The following is an 18,860-nucleotide window of genomic DNA, read 5'->3' as shown; positions in this document are numbered from 1 at the left end:
CTCCCCACACACACACACACAGCGCGCTAACCACTGCACCACCACTCCCCACACACACACAGTGCGCTAACCACTGCACCACCACTCCCCACACACACACACACAGCGCGCTAACCACTGCACCACCACTCCCCACACACACACAGTGCGCTAACCACTGCACCACCACTCCCCACACACACACACAGTGCGCTAACCACTGCACCACCACTCCCCACACACACAGTGCGCTAACCACTGCACCACCACTCCCCACACACACACACACAGTGCGCTAACCACTGCACCACCACTCCCCCCACACACACACACATTGTGCTAACCACTGCACCACCACTCCCCACACACACACACAGTGCGCTAACCACTGCACCACCACTCCCCACACACACAGTGTGCTAACCACTGCACCACCACTCCCCCCACACACACACACATTGCGCTAACCACTGCACCACCACTCCCCACACACACACAGTGCGCTAACCACTGCACCACCACTCCCCCCACTCACACACACAGTGCGCTAACCACTGCACCACCACTCCCCACACACACACACAGTGCGCTAACCACTGCACCACCACTCCCCACACACACACACAGTGCGCTAACCACTGCACCACCACTCCCCACACACACACAGTGCGCTAACCACTGCACCACCACTCCCCACACACACACACACAGTGCGCTAACCACTGCACCACCACTCCCCACACACACACACAGTGCGCTAACCACTGCACGACCACTCACCACACACACACAGTGCGCTAACCACTGCACCACCACTCCCCACACACACAGTGCGCTAACCACTGCACCACCACTCCCCACACACACACACAGTACATTAACCACTGCACCACCACTCCCCATACACACACAGTGCGCTAACCACTGCACCACCACTCCCCACACACACACACACAGCGCGCTAACCACTGCACCACCACTCCCCACACACACACAGTGCGCTAACCACTGCACCACCACTCCCCACACACACACACAGTGCGCTAACCACTGCACCACCACTCCCCACACACAGGGGTACAACAACGACGATTGCAATCACCATCGATAATGGTCCCTTTATAACAGATCGATAACAATACACTTTTGGGTACAAAAACAAAAACACATTTCGTGGCAAACTTTACACGTTCCCCTAAAGTTTAACCAACTAACCCGTTAACTAACTCATTCACTAACTCATTCACTAACTCATTCACTAACTAACCCGTTAACTAACTCATTCACTAACTCATTCACTAACTAACCCGTTCACTAACTCACCCGTTCACTAACTCATTCACTAACTCATTCACTAACTCATTCACTAACTAACCCGTTAACTAACTCATTCACTAACTCATTCACTAACTAACCCGTTCACTAACTCACCCGTTCACTAACTCATTCACTAACTCATTCACTAACTCATTCACTAACTAACCCGTTCACTAACTCACCCGTTCACTAACTCATTCACTAACTCATTCACTAACTCATTCACTAACTAACCCGTTAACTAACTCATTCACTAACTCATTCACTAACTAACCTGTTAACTAACTCATTCACTAACTCATTCACTAACTAACCCGTTCACTAACTCATTCACTAACTCATTCACTAACTAACCCGTTTACTAACTAACCCGTTCACTAACTCATTAACTAACTCATTCACTAACTCATTCACTAACTAACTCGTTGACTAACTCATTCACTAACCCGTTCACTGACTCGCTAACTAACTCGTTCACTAACTCGTTCACTAACTCATTCACTAACTAACCCATTAACTAACCCATTAACTAACTCATTCACTAACTCATTCACTAACTCATTCACTAACTCGTTCACTAACTCGTTCACTAACTAACTCGTTAACTAACTCATTCACTAACTCATTCACTAACTAACCCGTTAACTAACTCATTCACTAACTCATTCACCAACTAACTCATTCACTAACTCATTCACTAACTTATCCATTAACTAACTCGTTCACTAACTCGTTAACTAACTCATTCACTAACTAACCCATTAACTAACTCATTCACTAACTCATTCACTAACTCGTTCACCGACTCATTCACTAACTCATTCACTAACCAACCCATTAACTCGCTAACCAATCTGTTAACTAACTCATTCACTAACTAACTCGTTAACTAACTCATTCACTAACTCGTTCACTAACTCATTCACTAACTCATTCACTAACTCATTCACTAACTCGTTCACTAACTCATTCACTAACTCATTCACTAACTCATTCACTAACTAACCCGTTAACTAACTCGTTCACTAACTCATTCACTAACTCATTCACTAACTAACCCGTTAACTAACTCATTCACTAACTCATTCACTAACTAACCCGTTAACTAACTCATTAACTAACTCACTCACTAACTCATTCACTAACTAACCCATTGACCAACTCATTCACTAACTCATTCACTAACTCGTTCACTGACACGTTCACTAACTCATTCACTAACTAACTCATTCACTAACTCATTAACTAACCCGTTAACTAACTCATTCACCAACTCGTTCACTAACTCATTCACTAACTAACTCGCTAACCAATCCGTTTGCTAACTAGTTCACTAACTAACCCGTTCACTAACTCGTTCGCTAACTCATTCACTAACCCGTTCACTAACTCGTACGCTAACTAACCCGTTCACTAACTCATTCACTAACTCGTTCACTAACTCATTCACTAACTAACTCATTCACTAACCCGTTCACTAACTCGTTCGCTAACTAACCCGTTAACTAACTCGTTCACTAACTCGTTCACTAACCCGTTCACTATCTCGTTCACTAACTAACCCATTAACTAATTCGCTAACCAATCCGTTAACTAACTCGTTAACTAACTAGTTTGCTAACTCGTTCACTAACTCGTTCACTAACTCGTTCGCTAACTAACCCGTTAACTAACTCGTTCACTAACTCGTTCACTAACCCGTTCACTATCTCGTTCACTAACTAACCCATTAACTAATTCGCTAACCAATCCGTTAACTAACTCGTTAACTAACTAGTTTGCTAACTCGTTCACTAACTCGTTCACTAACTCGTTCGCTAACTAACCCGTTCACTAACTCGTTCACTAACCCGTTCACTATCTCGTTCACTAACTAACCCATTAACTAATTCGCTAACCAATCCGTTAACTAACTCGTTAACTAACTCGTTCACTAACTAACCCATTAACTAATTCGCTAACCAATCCGTTAACTAACTCGTTAACTAACTAGTTCACTAACTCATTCACTAACTCATTCACTAACCCGTTCCCTAACTCGTTTACTAACTAACCCATTAACTAATTCGCTAACCAATCCGTTAACTAATTCGTTAACTAACTCGTTCACTAACTCATTCACTAACTCGTTCACTAACTCGTTAACTAACTCGTTCACTAACTCGTTCACTAACTCATTCACTAACTCATTCACTAACTAACTCATTCACTAACCCGTTCCCTAACTCGTTCACTAACTAACCCATTAACTAATTCGCTAACCAATCCGTTAACTAATTCGTTAACTAACTCGTTCACTAACTCATTCACTAACTCATTCACTAACTAACTCATTCACTAACCCGTTCCCTAACTCGTTCACTAACTAACCCATTAACTAATTCGCTAACCAATCCGTTAACTAATTCGTTAACTAACTCGTTCACTAACTCATTCACTAACTCATTCACTCACTAACTCATTCACTAACCCGTTCACTAACTCGTTCACTAACTAACCCATTAACTAATTCGCTAACCAATCCGTTAACTAACTCGTTAACTAACTCGTTCACTAACTAGTTTGCTAACTCGTTCACTAACCGACTACACAATTTGCAAATCGCCTCGACACGAGCAGCCCCGGCTGCAGCAAGCAATGAAAAAGTTGCTTGCAACTCGCTCCGTCCACGTTGCGTGCAATCGGGGGGGGGGGGGGGAGTTGCGTGCAACCGATGGGTCGCGTGCGTGCGTAGCAATCCATTGTGAGCTGCCTATGGGTGATGGTTTAGAGTGGGTGGGTGTGTGTGTGGGTGGGTGTGTGTGTGGGTGGGTGAGTGGGTGGGTGAGTGGGTGAGTGGGTGGGTGGGTGGGTGAGTGGGTGGGTGGGTGGGTGGGTGAGTGAGTGGGTGGGTGGGTGGGTGAGTGAGTGGGTGGGTGAGTGGGTGAGTGGGTGAGTGAGTGAGTGGGTGAGTGGGTGGGTGGGTGAGTGGGTGAGTGGGTGAGTGAGTGAGTGGGTGAGTGGGTGAGTGTGTGAGTGGGTGAGTGGGTGGGTGAGTGGGTGGGTGGGTGAGTGAGTGGGTGGGTGGGTGAGTGAGTGAGTGGGTGGGTGGGTGGGTGGGTGAGTGAGTGGGTGAGTGGGTGGGTGGGTGGGTGAGTGAGTGGGTGGGTGGGTGTGTGGGTGGGTGGGTGAGTGGGTGGGTGAGTGGGTGGGTGGGTGAGTGGGTGAGTGGGTGGGTGGGTGAGTGGGTGAGTGGGTGAGTGAGTGGGTGAGTGGGTGAGTGGGTGAGTGGGTGGGTGAGTGGGTGGGTGGGTGAGTGAGTGGGTGGGTGGGTGGGTGAGTGGGTGAGTGGGTGAGTGAGTGGGTGGGTGAGTGAGTGGGTGGGTGGGTGGGTGGGTGAGTGAGTGAGTGAGTGGGTGGGTGAGTGGGTGGGTGAGTGGGTGGGTGAGTGAGTGAGTGGGTGAGTGGGTGGGTGAGTGGGTGAGTGGGTGGGTGAGTGGGTGAGTGGGTGGGTGAGTGAGTGGGTGGGTGGGTGGGTGGGTGGGTGTGAGTGAGTGGGTGGGTGTGTGGGTGGGTGGGTGAGTGGGTGAGTGGGTGAGTGGGTGAGTGGGTGAGTGGGTGGGTGAGTGGGTGGGTGGGTGAGTGGGTGGGTGGGTGAGTGAGTGGGTGAGTGGGTGAGTGGGTGAGTGAGTGAGTGAGTGGGTGGGTGAGTGAGTGGGTGGGTGGGTGGGTGAGTGAGTGGGTGGGTGAGTGGGTGGGTGAGTGGGTGGGTGAGTGAGTGGGTGGGTGGGTGGGTGAGTGGGTGGGTGGGTGAGTGGGTGGGTGAGTGAGTGAGTGGGTGGGTGGGTGGGTGGGTGAGTGGGTGGGTGAGTGGGTGGGTGGGTGGGTGAGTGGGTGGGTGGGTGAGTGGGTGGGGTGGGGTGAGTGGGTGAGTGGGTGAGTGGGTGGGCGAGTGGGTGAGTGGATGAGTGAGTGGGTGAGTGAGTGGGTGGGCGAGTGGGTGGATGAGTCAGTGAGTGAGTGAGTAGGTAGGTGTGTGGGCGGGTGGGGTGGGTGAGTGTGTGGGTGAAATGGACTGACGCGGTACAGCAGAATGTACAGCCGAGTGGACTTGCCACGGGGGCTAGGAATGTTAACTACCTCGCCCGGTACGCAGGACATCGTGGGTTCGATCCCGACCCTGACGACGCCTGCCGCTGTATATTTGGAGTCTGCGTCTCTCTCTGTCTCTCTGTGTCTCTCTCCCAGTGGTGGTCACGGCGTGGATTTCTCACCGGTCCCTCCGGGTTCACCGTTTCGTCCTCTGAGCTGCTATCATTTGTGATGCTGGAGGAAAGAGCTACAGGACAGAGGTTGCAAACGGGTTTTGATTCCTTACCCGTACCCGGCCGCACCAGGGTCGCAAACGGGTGCCCGTACCCGGTCGTACCCGTACCCGTACCCGGCCGGGTAGGGTACGGGTATCGGGTACCCGATTGCGACCTCTGGGATGAAGCCACGTTGCAGGCGCGGGTGGGTTGATTCTAGGAACTTGAATCGTGAGAAGAGACGAGACGTTGGGAAATGAGTGACACACGGTGACTCACCAGTGACTCACGGCCTACCCGTACCCGTACCCGGCCGCACCAGGGTCGCAAACGGCTACCCGTACCCGGCCGGGTACGGGTAGCCGGGTATCGGGCAGGGTACGGGTATCGGGTACCCGGTTGCGACCTCTGCTACACGAGAGCTCAGTGGGGGGGGCCTAACAGTTGGCATTAAAGTGAAATAAACACAGCGCTTCAATCTTCTTGGTTCTTTCGGTAAAGTCACGTAGAAGGGAAGTAATAAAATAATAAAAATAAAACATTAAAATAAAATAATTCTCACGACGTTTCGGCTACAACGCAAGCAGCCGTCTTCAGGTGAATCTTCATCTGAAGCTTCCGTGACCGCAGCGATCCACACTCTTTGGTTTCTGTCGGTGAAGTCCACGTGGGGTGAGAAAAATCATTCGGCGGGACCACCACGGCGACAACAAACTGCTGCAGTAGGCGGAGAGATCTGCCACAGAGTTGGCAACCGGGTACCCGATACCCGCACCCTACCCGTGCCCGGCCGGGTACGGGTAGGGTACGGGTACGGCCGGGTACGGGTACCCGTTTGCGACCCTGGTGCGGCCGGGTACGGGTACGGGTAGGCCGTGAGTCACTGGTGAGTCGCCGTTTGTCACTCATTTCGGGTAGGGTACGGGTAGGGAACGGGTACCCATTTGCGACCCTGGTGCGGCCGGGTACGGGTACGGGTATCAGCAGCAGTAAACACCGCCAGCACTGGGGGAGAGAGACAAAGGCAGCCGTGCGTGGTGGTGGTGGTGGAAACTGCTGGCCACCCGCCCCAACGCCACAGCGCTGCTAACAACACTTGCCCCGGCAGTCCGTTCAGAGGCTACACGGGGGATCTTTGTCTTTGTGAGCAGGCTGGTCGATGGATGGTCCACAGAGTTAGGGGTAAGGGATAGGCCTAGGCTTAGTCTAGGCCTAGGGTTAGTCTAGGCTCAGGGGTAGGCCTAGGCTTAGTCTAGGCTCAGGGGTAGGCCTAGGGTTAGTCTAGGCTCAGGGTCAGGCCTAATCTTAGTCTAGGCTCAGGGTCAGGCCTAGGCTTAGTCTAGGTTCAGGGTCAGGCCTAGGGTTAGTCTAGGCCAAGGGTTAGTCTAGGCTCAGGGTCAGGCCTAGGGTTAGTCTAGGCTCAGGGTCAGGCCTAGGCTTAGTCTAGGTTCAGGGTCAGGCCTAGGCTTAGTCTAGGCCTAGGCTTAGTCTAGGTTCAGGGGTAGGCCTAGGGTTAGTCTAGGTTCAGGGTCAGGCCTAGGCTTAGTCTAGGCTCAGGGGTAGGCCTAGGGTTAGTCTAGGCCTAGGCTTAGTCTAGGCTCAGGGGTAGGCCTAGGCTTAGTCTAGGCTCAGGGGTAGGCCTAGGCTTAGTCTAGGCTCAGGGTTAGGCCTAGCGTTAGTCTAGGCCTAGGCTTAGTCTAGGCTCAGGGGTAGGCCTAGGCTTAGTCTAGGCTCAGGGTAGGCCTAGGCTTAGTCTAGGCTCAGGGGTAGGCCTAGGCTTAGTCTAGGCTCAGGGGTAGGCCTAGGGTTAGTCTAGGCCTAGGCTTAGTCTAGGCTCAGGGGTAGGCCTAGGCTTAGTCTAGGCTCAGGGGTAGGCCTAGGGTTAGTCTAGGCCTAGGCTTAGTCTAGGCTCAGGGGTAGGCCTAGGCTTAGTCTAGGCTCAGGGGTAGGCCTAGGGTTAGTCTAGGCCTAGGCTTAGTCTAGGCTCAGGGGTAGGCCTAGGCTTAGTCTAGGCTCAGGGTAGGCCTAGGCTTAGTCTAGGCTCAGGGGTAGGCCTAGGCTTAGTCTAGGCTCAGGGGTAGGCCTAGGGTTAGTCTAGGCCTAGGCTTAGTCTAGGCTCAGGGGTAGGCCTAGGCTTAGTCTAGGCTCAGGGGTAGGCCTAGGGTTAGTCTAGGCCTAGGCTTAGTCTAGGCTCAGGGGTAGGCCTAGGCTTAGTCTAGGCTCAGGGTAGGCCTAGGCTTAGTCTAGGCTCAGGGGTAGGCCTAGGCTTAGTCTAGGCTCAGGGGTAGGCCTAGGGTTAGTCTAGGCCTAGGCTTAGTCTAGGCTCAGGGGTAGGCCTAGGCTTAGTCTAGGCTCAGGGGTAGGCCTAGGGTTAGTCTAGGCTCAGGGGTAGGCCTAGGGTTAGTCTAGGCCTAGGCTTAGTCTAGGCTCAGGGGTAGGCCTAGGCTTAGTCTAGGCTCAGGGTAGGCCTAGGCTTAGTCTAGGCTCAGGGGTAGGCCTAGGCTTAGTCTAGGCTCAGGGGTAGGCCTAGGGTTAGTCTAGGCCTAGGCTTAGTCTAGGCTCAGGGGTAGGCCTAGGCTTAGTCTAGGCTCAGGGGTAGGCCTAGGGTTAGTCTAGGCCTAGGCTTAGTCTAGGCTCAGGGGTAGGCCTAGGCTTAGTCTAGGCTCAGGGGTAGGCCTAGGCTTAGTCTAGGCTCAGGGGTAGGCCTAGGCTTAGTCTAGGCTCAGGGGTAGGCCTAGGCTTAGTCTAGGCTCAGGGCTAGGCCTAGGCTTAGTCTAGGCTCAGGGGTAGGCCTAGCGTTAGGTATAGTGAATGGTCTACGGATAGTCTTTGGTCCTTTCGGTAAAACCCACGTAAGTTAGAAATCAAACGAAACGAACCGTGACATTTCGATTGCTTCATGACGACCGTTTGTGTTGCGATCGAAACGTCGAGATTTGCTTCACCGTGAGCATCAACGAGCGTGGAGGGTTCCTCCAGTCAGAACGATTAAAATCAAGATTGGTGAGGGATCGGCCTCGGCTAAGGGTTGGGAGTTTGGGGCTAGGAATGATCTCACTTTGGGGCGAGACTTTGGTCCGCGCGCGTGTGTGGAGTCTAACCCCACGTTGATGGCTGGGGGCTAAGCCTTGGTCTACATTTGGTCTCAATCTCAATCCGTAGGGACGGGCCTGGGTTTAGAGGCCGGGTTTAGGTGTAAGGCCTTGGTCTTCTGCTTGTTTTCCGGGAGTCTAGAGTTGAGGCTCGGGTTAAGACGAGGTCTAGAGCTTACACTAACAGGAGTTAAGACGAGGTCTAGAGCTTACACTAAGGCTAGAGTTAAAACAGGGGTTAAGACGAGGTCTAAAGTTAAGACTCGGTCAGGAGTTAAGGCTCTAGGCGACGGAGCCGTGGCTACGGTCGCCACGGAAACCTAGGCGATGAAGCCGTAGCTACGCTCGCCACGGAGACCTAGGCGGCGGAGCCGTGGCTACGGTCGCCACGGAAACCTAGGCGACGGAGCCGTGGCTACGGTCGCCACGGAAACCTAGGCGATGGAGCCGTAGCTACGGTCGCCACGGAGACCTAGGCGGCGGAGCCGTGGCTACGATCGCCACGGAAACCTAGGCGACGGAGCCGTGGCTACGGTCGCCATGGAGACCTAGGCGATTAAGCCATGGCTACGGTCGCCACGGAGACTTAGGCGATGAAGCCATGGCTATGGTCGCCACGGAGACCTAGGCGACGGAGCTGTGGCTACGGTCGCCACGGAGACCTAGGGGGCGGAAGCGTGGTTCCGGTTGCCAGGGAGACCAGGGAACAGGTAGAGGTCACGGCAAAGGGTGCTGGAGTACTCGGACATCTCTTTGCAGCGGTGGTACTCCGAGCCTGGAGCGTAGGCCTCTCTCTCCTTGATGAGGCTGTTAATCTACGCGGGGGAGAGACACACGGGGTGAGGGGGGGGTGGTTAGAGGGTCTCTGTGTGGTGAGTCTGTGGGTCTCTGTGTGGTGAGTTTGTGGGTCTCTGTGTGGTGAGTCTGTGTGGTGAGTCTATGGGTCTCTGTGTGGTGAGTTTGTGGGTCTCTGTGTGGTGAGTCTGTGTGGTGAGTCTATGGGTCTCTGTGTGGTGAGTCTGTGTGGTGAGTCTGTGGGTCTCTGTGTGGTGAGTCTGTGGGTCTCTGAGTCTGTGGGTCTCTCTGTCTCTCTCTGTCTCTCTCTGTCTGTGTCTCTCTCTGTCTGTGTCTCTCTCTGTCTGTGTCTCTCTCTGTCTGTATCTCTCTGTGTCTCTCTCTGTGTCTCTCTCTGTCTGTGTCTCTCTGTCTGTGTCTCTCTCTGTGTGTGTCTCTCTCTCTCTGTCTCTCTCTCTGTCTCTCTCTCTGTCTCTCTCTCTGTCTCTCTATCTCTCTCTGTCTCTCTCTCTCTCTCTGTCAGGCAAGTGTGTGTGTGCTCGCCCCCCTCCACCCGAACCTTGACAAGCATGTCGGCAAAGTGCGTGTGTGTGTACGTGCGTGTGCGTGCGTGCGTGTGTGCGTGTGTGTGTGCGTGTGTGTGCGTGTGTGCGTGCGCGTGTGTGCGTGCGTGCGCGTGTGTGCGTGCGCGTGTGTGTGTGCGCTCGCTCGCGCCCCTCCACACGAACCTTGACAAGCATGTCGGCGAAGTGCGTGTCCTTGGCCTGCTCGCGAACCACCTCCACCAGCGCCTGGATGTACCAGGCTCCCTTGCGCGTGTTCCTAAGCGCGGCAGTGCCTGTGCGAGTGGTGGTGGGTGGTGGTGGTGGGTGGAAGTGGTGGTGGTGGGGAGGGGTGGAGGGAGTGGGGTTGGAAGGTTGAAAGAAACTGCCCTGAAATTGCCCGGCCACAATTTCCCTCACCAAATGTCAGCGAAAATTTCCACGAAAAGCCACCAAAGTGACCCACAAACTGTCAACAAAGTGACCAAAATATGTACCGCAAACTGACCACCAAACTGACCACCAAACTGACCACCTAAGTGGGCCACAAAATGACCAAAAAGTTACCACAAACTGACCACCAAACTGAATACAAACTGACCACCAAACTGACCACCTCAGGGACTCACAAACTGACCACCAAACTGACCACCTCAGGGACTCACAAACTGACCACCAAACTGACCACAAAGTGACCAAAACATTTACCACAAACTGACCACAACCTGATTACAAACTTACCACAAACTGACCACAAACTGACCACCAAAAATTTCAACAGACTGCCCCCAAACCAACCCAAACCGATCAAACCGCTTGAAACTGCCCCAAGTCACCCCACACCGTCCCAAACCTCCTCAAACCTCCCCAAACCGCCCAAACCTTCCCAAACTGCCCCAAACTGCCCCAAACCGCCCCCAAACCGCCCCCAAACCGCCCCCAAATCGCCTCAAACCTCCTCAAAACCACCCCAATCCACCCAAACCGCCCCAAACTGCACCCAAACTGCCCCAAACTGCCCCAAACCGCCCCCAAACCGCCCCCAAATCGCCTCAAACCTCCTCAAAACCACCCCAATCCACCCAAACCGCCCCAAACTGCACCCAAACTGCCCCAAACTGCCCCAAACCGCCCCCAAACCGCCCTCAAATCGCCTCAAACCTCCTCAAAACCACCCCAATCCACCCAAACCGCCCCAAACTGCACCCAAACTGCCCCCAAACCGCCCCAAACCGCCCCAAACCGCCCCAAATCGCCCAAACCTTCCCATACCGCCTCATACCGCCCCGAACCACCGCAAACCGCCTCAAAACCTCCCGAAAACCACCCCAAAACCGCCCTCCCCCGCCACCACCGTCACACCTTTGAGGCAGGCGAATCCGTAGATCATGTCGGAGGAGGTCGGCAGACGGACCTTGCCCTGGGCCTGGCGTGCAGCGTCGCTTTGCTCGTTGCCGGGGGAGACCGGGCGGGCATCGCTGCCGCCGTCTGATTGGTCCACGCCTCGGTCCGGGTCCTCTGCGGGGGGGGGGAGGGGGGGGGGGCGGCCAATCAGGGGGCGGCGTTGAAGGAAGGTCAGATGGGTCTCTGTGTGGTGAGTCTATGGGTCTCTGTGTGGTGAGTCTGCGGGTCTCTGTGTGGTGAGTCTGTGGGTCTCTGTGTGGTGAGTCTGTGGGTCTCTGTGTGGTGAGTCTGTGGGTCTCTGTGTGGTGAGTCTGTGGGTCTCTGCGTGGTGAGTCTGTGGGTCTCTGTGTGGTGAGTCTGTGGGTCTCTGTGTGATAAGTCTGTGGGTCTCTGTGTGGTGAGTCTGTGGGTCTCTGCGTGGTGAGTCTGTGGGTCTCTGCGTGGTGAGTCTGTGGGTCTCTGTGTGGTGAGTCTGTGGGTCTCTGTGTGGTGAGTCTGTGGGTCTCTGTGTGGTGAGTCTGTGGGTCTCTGTGTGGTGAGTCTGTGGGTCTCTGTGTGGTGAGTCTGTGGGTCTCTGTGTGGTGAGTCTGTGGGTCTCTGCGTGGTGAGTCTGTGGGTCTCTGTGTGGTGAGTATGTGGGTCTCTGTGTGGTGAGTCTGTGGGTCTCTGTGTGGTGAGTATGTGGGTCTCTGTGTGGTGAGTCTGTGGGTCTCTGCGTGGTGAGTCTGTGGGTCTCTGCGTGGTGAGTCTGTGGGTCTCTGCGTGGTGAGTCTGTGGGTCTCTGTGTGGTGAGTCTGTGGGTCTCTGTGTGGTGAGTCTGCGGGTCTCTGTGTGGTGAGTCTGTGGGTCTCTGTGTGGTGAGTCTGTGGGTCTCTGTGTGGTGAGTCTGTGGGTCTCTGTGTGGTGAGTCTGTGGGTCTCTGTGTGGTGAGTCTGCGGGTCTCTGTGTGGTGAGTCTGCGGGTCTCTGTGTGGTGAGTTTGCGGGTCTCTGTGTGGTGAGTCTGTGGGTCTCTGTGTGGTGAGTCTGTGGGTCTCTGTGTGGTGAGTCTATGGGTCTCTGTGTGGTGAGTCTGTGGGTCTCTGTGTGGTGAGTTTGTGGGTCTCTGTGTGGTGAGTTTGTGGGTCTCTGTGTGGTGAGTCTGTGGGTCTCTGTGTGGTGAGTCTGTGGGTCTCTGTGTGGTGAGTCTGTGGGTCTCTGTGTGGTGAGTCTGTGGGTCTCTGTGTGGTGAGTCTGTGGGTCTCTGTGTGATGAGTCTGTGGGTCTCTGTGTGGTGAGTCTGTGGGTTTCTGTGTGGTGAGTCTGTGTGGTGAGTCTGTGGGTCTCTGTGTGAGTCTGTGGGTCTCTGTGTGGTGAGTCTGTGGGTCTCTGTGTGATGAGTCTGTGGGTCTCTGTGTGGTGAGTCTGTGGGTCTCTGTGTGGTGAGTCTGTGGGTTTCTGTGTGGTGAGTCTGTGTGGTGATTCTGTGGGTCTCTACGTGGTGAGTCTGTGGGTCTCTGTGTGGTGAGTCTGTGGGTCTCTGTGTGATGAGTCTGTGGGTCTCTGTGTGGTGAGTCTGTGGGTCTCTGTGTGGTGAGTATGTGGGTCTCTGTGTGGTGAGTCTGTGGGTCTCTGTGTGGTGAGTCTGTGGGTCTCTGTGTGGTAAGTCTGCGGGTCTCTGTGTGGTGAGTCTGTGGGTCTCTGTGTGGTGAGTCTGTGGGTCTCTGTGTGGTGAGTCTGTGGGTCTCTGTGTGGTGAGTCTGTAGGTCTCTGTGTGGTGAGTCTGTGGGTCTCTGTGTGGTGAGTCTGTGGGTCTCTGTGTGGTGAGTCTGTGGGTCTCTGTGTGGTGAGTCTGTGGGTCTCTGTGTGGTGAGTCTGTGGGTCTCTGTGTGGTGAGTCTGTGGGTCTCTGTGGTGAGTCTGTGGGTCTCTGTGTGTTGAGACTGTGGGTCTGTGTGGTGAGTCTGTGGGTCTCTGTGTGTTGAGTCTGTGGGTCTCTGTGTGGTGAGTCTGTGGGTCTATGTGTGGTGAGTCTGTGGGTCTCTTCATGGTGATTCTGTGGGTCTCTGTGTGGGTGGCTGGGTGGGTGAGTGCCTGACTGGCTGACTGGCTGACTGGCTGGCTGGCTGACTGCCTGCCTGCCTGGCTGCCTGGCTGACTGGCTGACTGCCTGGCTGGCTGACTGGCTGACTGGCTGGCTGCCTGGCTGGCTGCCTGGCTGGCTGACTGGCTGACTGGCTGTCTGCCTGGCTGCCTGGCTGTCTGCCTGGCTGGCTGTCTGCCTGGCTGGCTGTCTGACTGGCTGCCTGGCTGACTGGCTGCCTGGCTGCCTGGCTGCCTGGCTGGCTGGCTGCCTGGCTGTCTGACTGGCTGCCTGGCTGACTGGCTGCCTGGCTGCCTGGCTGGCTGACTGGCTGACTGGCTGACTGGCTGGCTGGCTGGCTACCTGGCTGCCTGGTTGCCTGGCTGGCTGGCTGTCTGCCTGGCTGGCTGTCTGACTGGCTGCCTGGCTGGCTGGCTGCCTGGCTGCCTGGCTGCCTGGCTGCCTGGCTGCCTGGCTGGCTGGCTGGCTGCCTGGCTGACTGCCTGGCTGTCTGACTGGCTGCCTGGCTGACTGCCTGGCTGCCTGGCTGACTGCCTGGCTGGCTGGCTGGCTGCTGGCTGTGTGATCGTCACCTCCGCGGCAAGCCTGCACCAGGAATATCTTTGGCTTGTTCTGGAGGTGGGGGGCGTTGGCGTTGTCAAACATGGAGAAGATCTCCTCCACCTGCACCCAGACACACACACACAGACACACACAGTGAGACACACAGACACACAGATACACACACACACAAACACACACACACAGACACACAAACACACAGACACACAGTGAGACACACAGACACACACACAGACACACACACAGACACACACAGAGACACACACAGACACACACAACAACCGCCAATCGCCACTAAGTGGCGGTGACGTCACCACGACGCTTGTGCCAGGCCAAGTGCACCTTGAGGCCATGTGAAGTGTCGAACGCCCGCTGGCAGGAGGTTACGGGGCAGACCCAGCAGACACACAGACACACACACACACACAGACACACACACACACAGACGCACAGACACACACACAGACACACACAGACACAGTCACACAGAGACACACAGAGACACACACACACAGACACACACAGAGACACACACACAGACACACACACACACAGACCTTGAGCAGGGCACCGTCCGTGCCGTACAGCGCTCCGTCGACGCCATGGGAGAGCAGGGCCACCACGGTGGCGTCCGCCCCACGGTGCTCGGAGCGCGCCGAGAACGCTCGCAGGCAGCGCTCCATCTCCTGCGGGACGTCGCCAGCATCACCATCATCAACATCATCGTCATCATCATCGTCATCATCACCATCACAATCATCATCATCTTCATCGTCATCATCGTCATCTTCATCACCACCATCATCACCACCATCATCACCATCATCATCAACATCATCATCATCGGTGCACGGAGCGCGCCGAGAACGCTCGCAGGCAGCGCTCCATCTCCTGCGGGACGTCGCCAGCATCACCATCATCAACATCAGCGTCATCATCATCGTCATCAACATCATCACCATCACAATCATCATCATCATCTTCATCGTCATCATCGGCATCTTCATCACCACCATCATCACCACCATCATCACCATCATCATCAACATCATCATCATCGGTGCTCGGAGCGCGCCGAGAACGCTCGCAGGGAGCGCTCCATCTCCTGCGGGACGTCGCCAGCATCACCATCATCAACATCAGCGTCATCATCATCGTCATCAACATCATCACCATCACAATCATCATCATCATCTTCATCGTCATCATCGTCATCATCGTCATCATCGTCATCAACGTCATCAACGTCAACGTCGTCAACGTCATCGTCGTCATCATCGTCATCATCGGTGCTCGGAGCGCGCCGAGAACGCTCGCAGGGAGCGCTCCATCTCCTGCGGGACGTCGCCAGCATCACCATCATCAACATCAGCGTCATCATCATCGTCGTCATCATCATCGTCATCAACATCATCACCATCACAATCATCATCATCATCTTCATCGTCATCATCATCATTATCACCACCTTCACCGCCAACATCAACACCACCATCATCATCGTCATCATCACCATCGTCATCGTCATCATCATCATCACCATCATCGTCACCATCAACGTCATCATCATCTTCATCGTCATCGTCATCATCGTCATCGTCATCATCATCATAATCATTGTCATCATCGTCATCATCATCACCATCGTCACCATCGTCATCATCGTCATCGTCATCATTATCATCGTCATCATCATCTTCATCGTCATCGTCATCATCATCGTCATCATCGTCATCATCGTCATCATCATCACCATCGTCACCATCGTCATCATCGTCATCGTCGTCATTATTACCATCGTCATCATCGTCATCATCGTCATCATCATCGTCATCGTCATCATCATCATCGTCATCATCATCTTCATCGTCATCGTCATCATCATCATTGTCATCATCGTCATCATCATCGCCATCGTCATCATCGTCATCATCGTCATCATCACCATCATCGTCATCATCATCGTCATCATCATCTTCATCGTCATCGTCATCATCATCGTCATCATCATCGTCATCATCATCATCACCATCACAATCATCATCATCATCGTCATCATCGTCATCATCGTCATCAACGTCATCAACGTCAACGTCGTCAACGTCATCGTCGTCATCATCGTCATCATCGGTGCTCGGAGCGCGCCGAGAACGCTCGCAGGGAGCGCTCCATCTCCTGCGGGACGTCGCCAGCATCACCATCATCAACATCAGCGTCATCATCATCGTCGTCATCATCATCGTCATCAACATCATCACCATCACAATCATCATCATCATCTTCATCGTCATCATCATCATTATCATCACCGTCGTCATCATCATCACCACCTTCACCGCCAACATCAACATCATCATCACCATCATCATCACCATCATCATCACCATCATCATCATCGGTGCTCGGAGCGCGCCGAGAACGCTCGCAGGCAGCGCTCTATCTCCTGCGGGACGTCACCATCATCACCATCATCACCGTCATCAACATCATCATCGTCATCATCATCGTCATCAACATCATCACCATCACAATCATCATCATCATCTTCATCGTCATCATCGTCATCATCACCACCTTCACCGCCAACATCAACACCACCATCATCATCGTCATCATCACCATCGTCATCGTCATCATCATCATCACCATCATCGTCACCATCATCGTCATCATCATCTTCATCGTCATCATCATCATCATAATCATTGTCATCATCGTCATCATCATCACCATCGTCATCATCATCATCATCTTCATCATCGTCACCATCGTCATCATCGTCATCATCATCATCATCGTCATCATCATCATCGTCATCATCGTCATCATCATCATTATTACCATCGTCATCATCGTCATCATCGTCATCATCATCGTCATCGTCATCATCATCTTCATCGTCATCGTCATCATCATCGTCATCATCGTCATCATCGTCATCATCATCGTCATCGTCATCATCATCATTTTCATCATCATCGTATTCATCGTCATCATCTTCATCACCATCACCACCATCACCATCACCACCATCGTCATCATCGTCATCATCATCATCACCATCATCGTCACCATCATCGTCATCATCATCTTCATCGTCATCATCGTCATCGTCATCATAATCATCGTCATCATCGTCATCATCATCGTCATCGTCATCATCATCATCGTCATCATCGTCATCATCATCGTCATCGTCATCATCATCATCGTCATCATCATCTTCATCGTCATCATCATCATAATCATTGTCATCATCGTCATCATCATCACCATCGTCATCATCGTCATCATCATCGTCATCGTCATCATCATCTTCATCGTCATCGTCATCATCATCACCATCGTCATCATCGTCATCATCATCATTTTCATCATCATCATATTCATCGTCATCATCTTCATCACCATCATCATCATCATCGTCATCATCATCGTCATCATCATCATTTTCATCATCATCGTATTCATCGTCATCATCTTCATCACCATCATCATCATCATCGTCATCATCATCGTCATCATCATCATTTTCATCATCATCGTATTCATCATCATCATCGTCATCACCCCCCCCCCCCACCTTTGCCGTGAGGTCGTGCTCCACCTCCACGTGGAATCCGAGCTGCGCCAGGAGCTCCCCGAGGTGACGGACATCAACATCGCCACCCGCCCGCTCGTCAAGCTCGGCCGATCCCGGGAACTTCACGTTGCTCACCACCAGTGCCAGGCCACGGGGGATCGCCTCCATCCTGTAGGCCTGCGGACATCACGCAGAGAGACACACACACACAGGGAGACACTCATCAACATCATCAGCAGCGTCAACATCATCAGCAGCGTCAACATCATCAGCAGCGTCAACATCATCAGCAGTGCCAGGCCACGGGGGGTCGCCTCCATCCTGTAGGCCTGCGGGCATCACGCAGAGACACACACACACACAGGGAGACACTCATCAGCAGCGTCAACATCATCAACATCATCAGCAGCGTCAACATCATCAGCAGTGCCAGGCCACGGGGGATCGCCTCCATCCTGTAGGCCTGCGGACATCACGCAGAGACACACACACACAGGGAGACACTCATCAACATCATCAGCAGCGTCAACATCATCAGCAGTGCCAGGCCACGGGGGATCGCCTCCATCCTGTAGGCCTGCGGGCATCACGCAGAGAGACACACACACACAGGGAGACACTCATCAACATCATCATCAGCGTCAACATCATCAGCAGTGCCAGGCCACGGGGGATCGCCTCCATCCTGTAGGCCTGCGGACATCACGCAAAGAGACACACACACACAGGGAGACACTCATCAACATCATCATCAGCGTCAACATCATCAGCAGTGCCAGGCCAAGGGGGGTCGCCTCCATCCTGTAGGCCTGCGGGCATCACGCAGAGAGACACACACACACAGGGAGACACTCATCAACATCATCATCAGCGTCAACATCATCAGCAGTGCCAGGCCAAGGGGGGTCGCCTCCATGCTGTAGGCCTGCGGGCAGCACGCAGAGAGAGACACACACACAGGGAGACACTCATCAACAGCGTCAACACCACCAGCATCACCGCAACCACCACCACCAGCACCACCACCACCACCCACCCCACCGCCACCACCACCACCCCCACCGCCACCACCGCCACCACCACCACCACCCCCACCACCACCACCACCCCCACCACCACCACCACCACCACCACCACCACCACCACCCCCACCACCACCACCACCCCCACCACCCCCACCACCCCCACCACCACCACCACCACCCCCACCACCACCACCAC

At 53.7% G+C, this 18,860-nt stretch overlaps 1 protein-coding gene across 1 annotated transcript; it reads right to left on the bottom strand.

The window, feature by feature from the left end:
- Positions 1-8,321: 8,321 nt before the first annotated feature.
- On the bottom strand, positions 8,322-17,879 carry CASP2 (caspase 2). Its single transcript, XM_078885774.1, has 6 exons — positions 17,640-17,879; positions 14,614-14,742; positions 14,068-14,158; positions 11,374-11,529; positions 10,198-10,307; positions 8,322-9,489 (listed from the first exon to the last, which is right to left on the bottom strand). Exons 1-6 carry the CDS (start codon positions 17,805-17,807, stop codon positions 9,337-9,339), a joined length of 807 nt encoding a protein of 268 aa, XP_078741900.1. The 5' UTR covers positions 17,808-17,879; the 3' UTR covers positions 8,322-9,336.
- Between the last annotated feature and the right edge of the window lie 981 nt (positions 17,880-18,860).

The sequence above is a fragment of the Lampetra fluviatilis genome, unplaced genomic scaffold (assembly GCF_964198595.1).
Source record: "Lampetra fluviatilis unplaced genomic scaffold, kcLamFluv1.1 SCAFFOLD_168, whole genome shotgun sequence".
NCBI lineage: Eukaryota > Metazoa > Chordata > Hyperoartia > Petromyzontiformes > Petromyzontidae > Lampetra > Lampetra fluviatilis.
The sequence above is the reverse complement of the archived record's forward strand: the minus strand, read 5'-3'. Positions and strand labels throughout refer to the sequence as shown.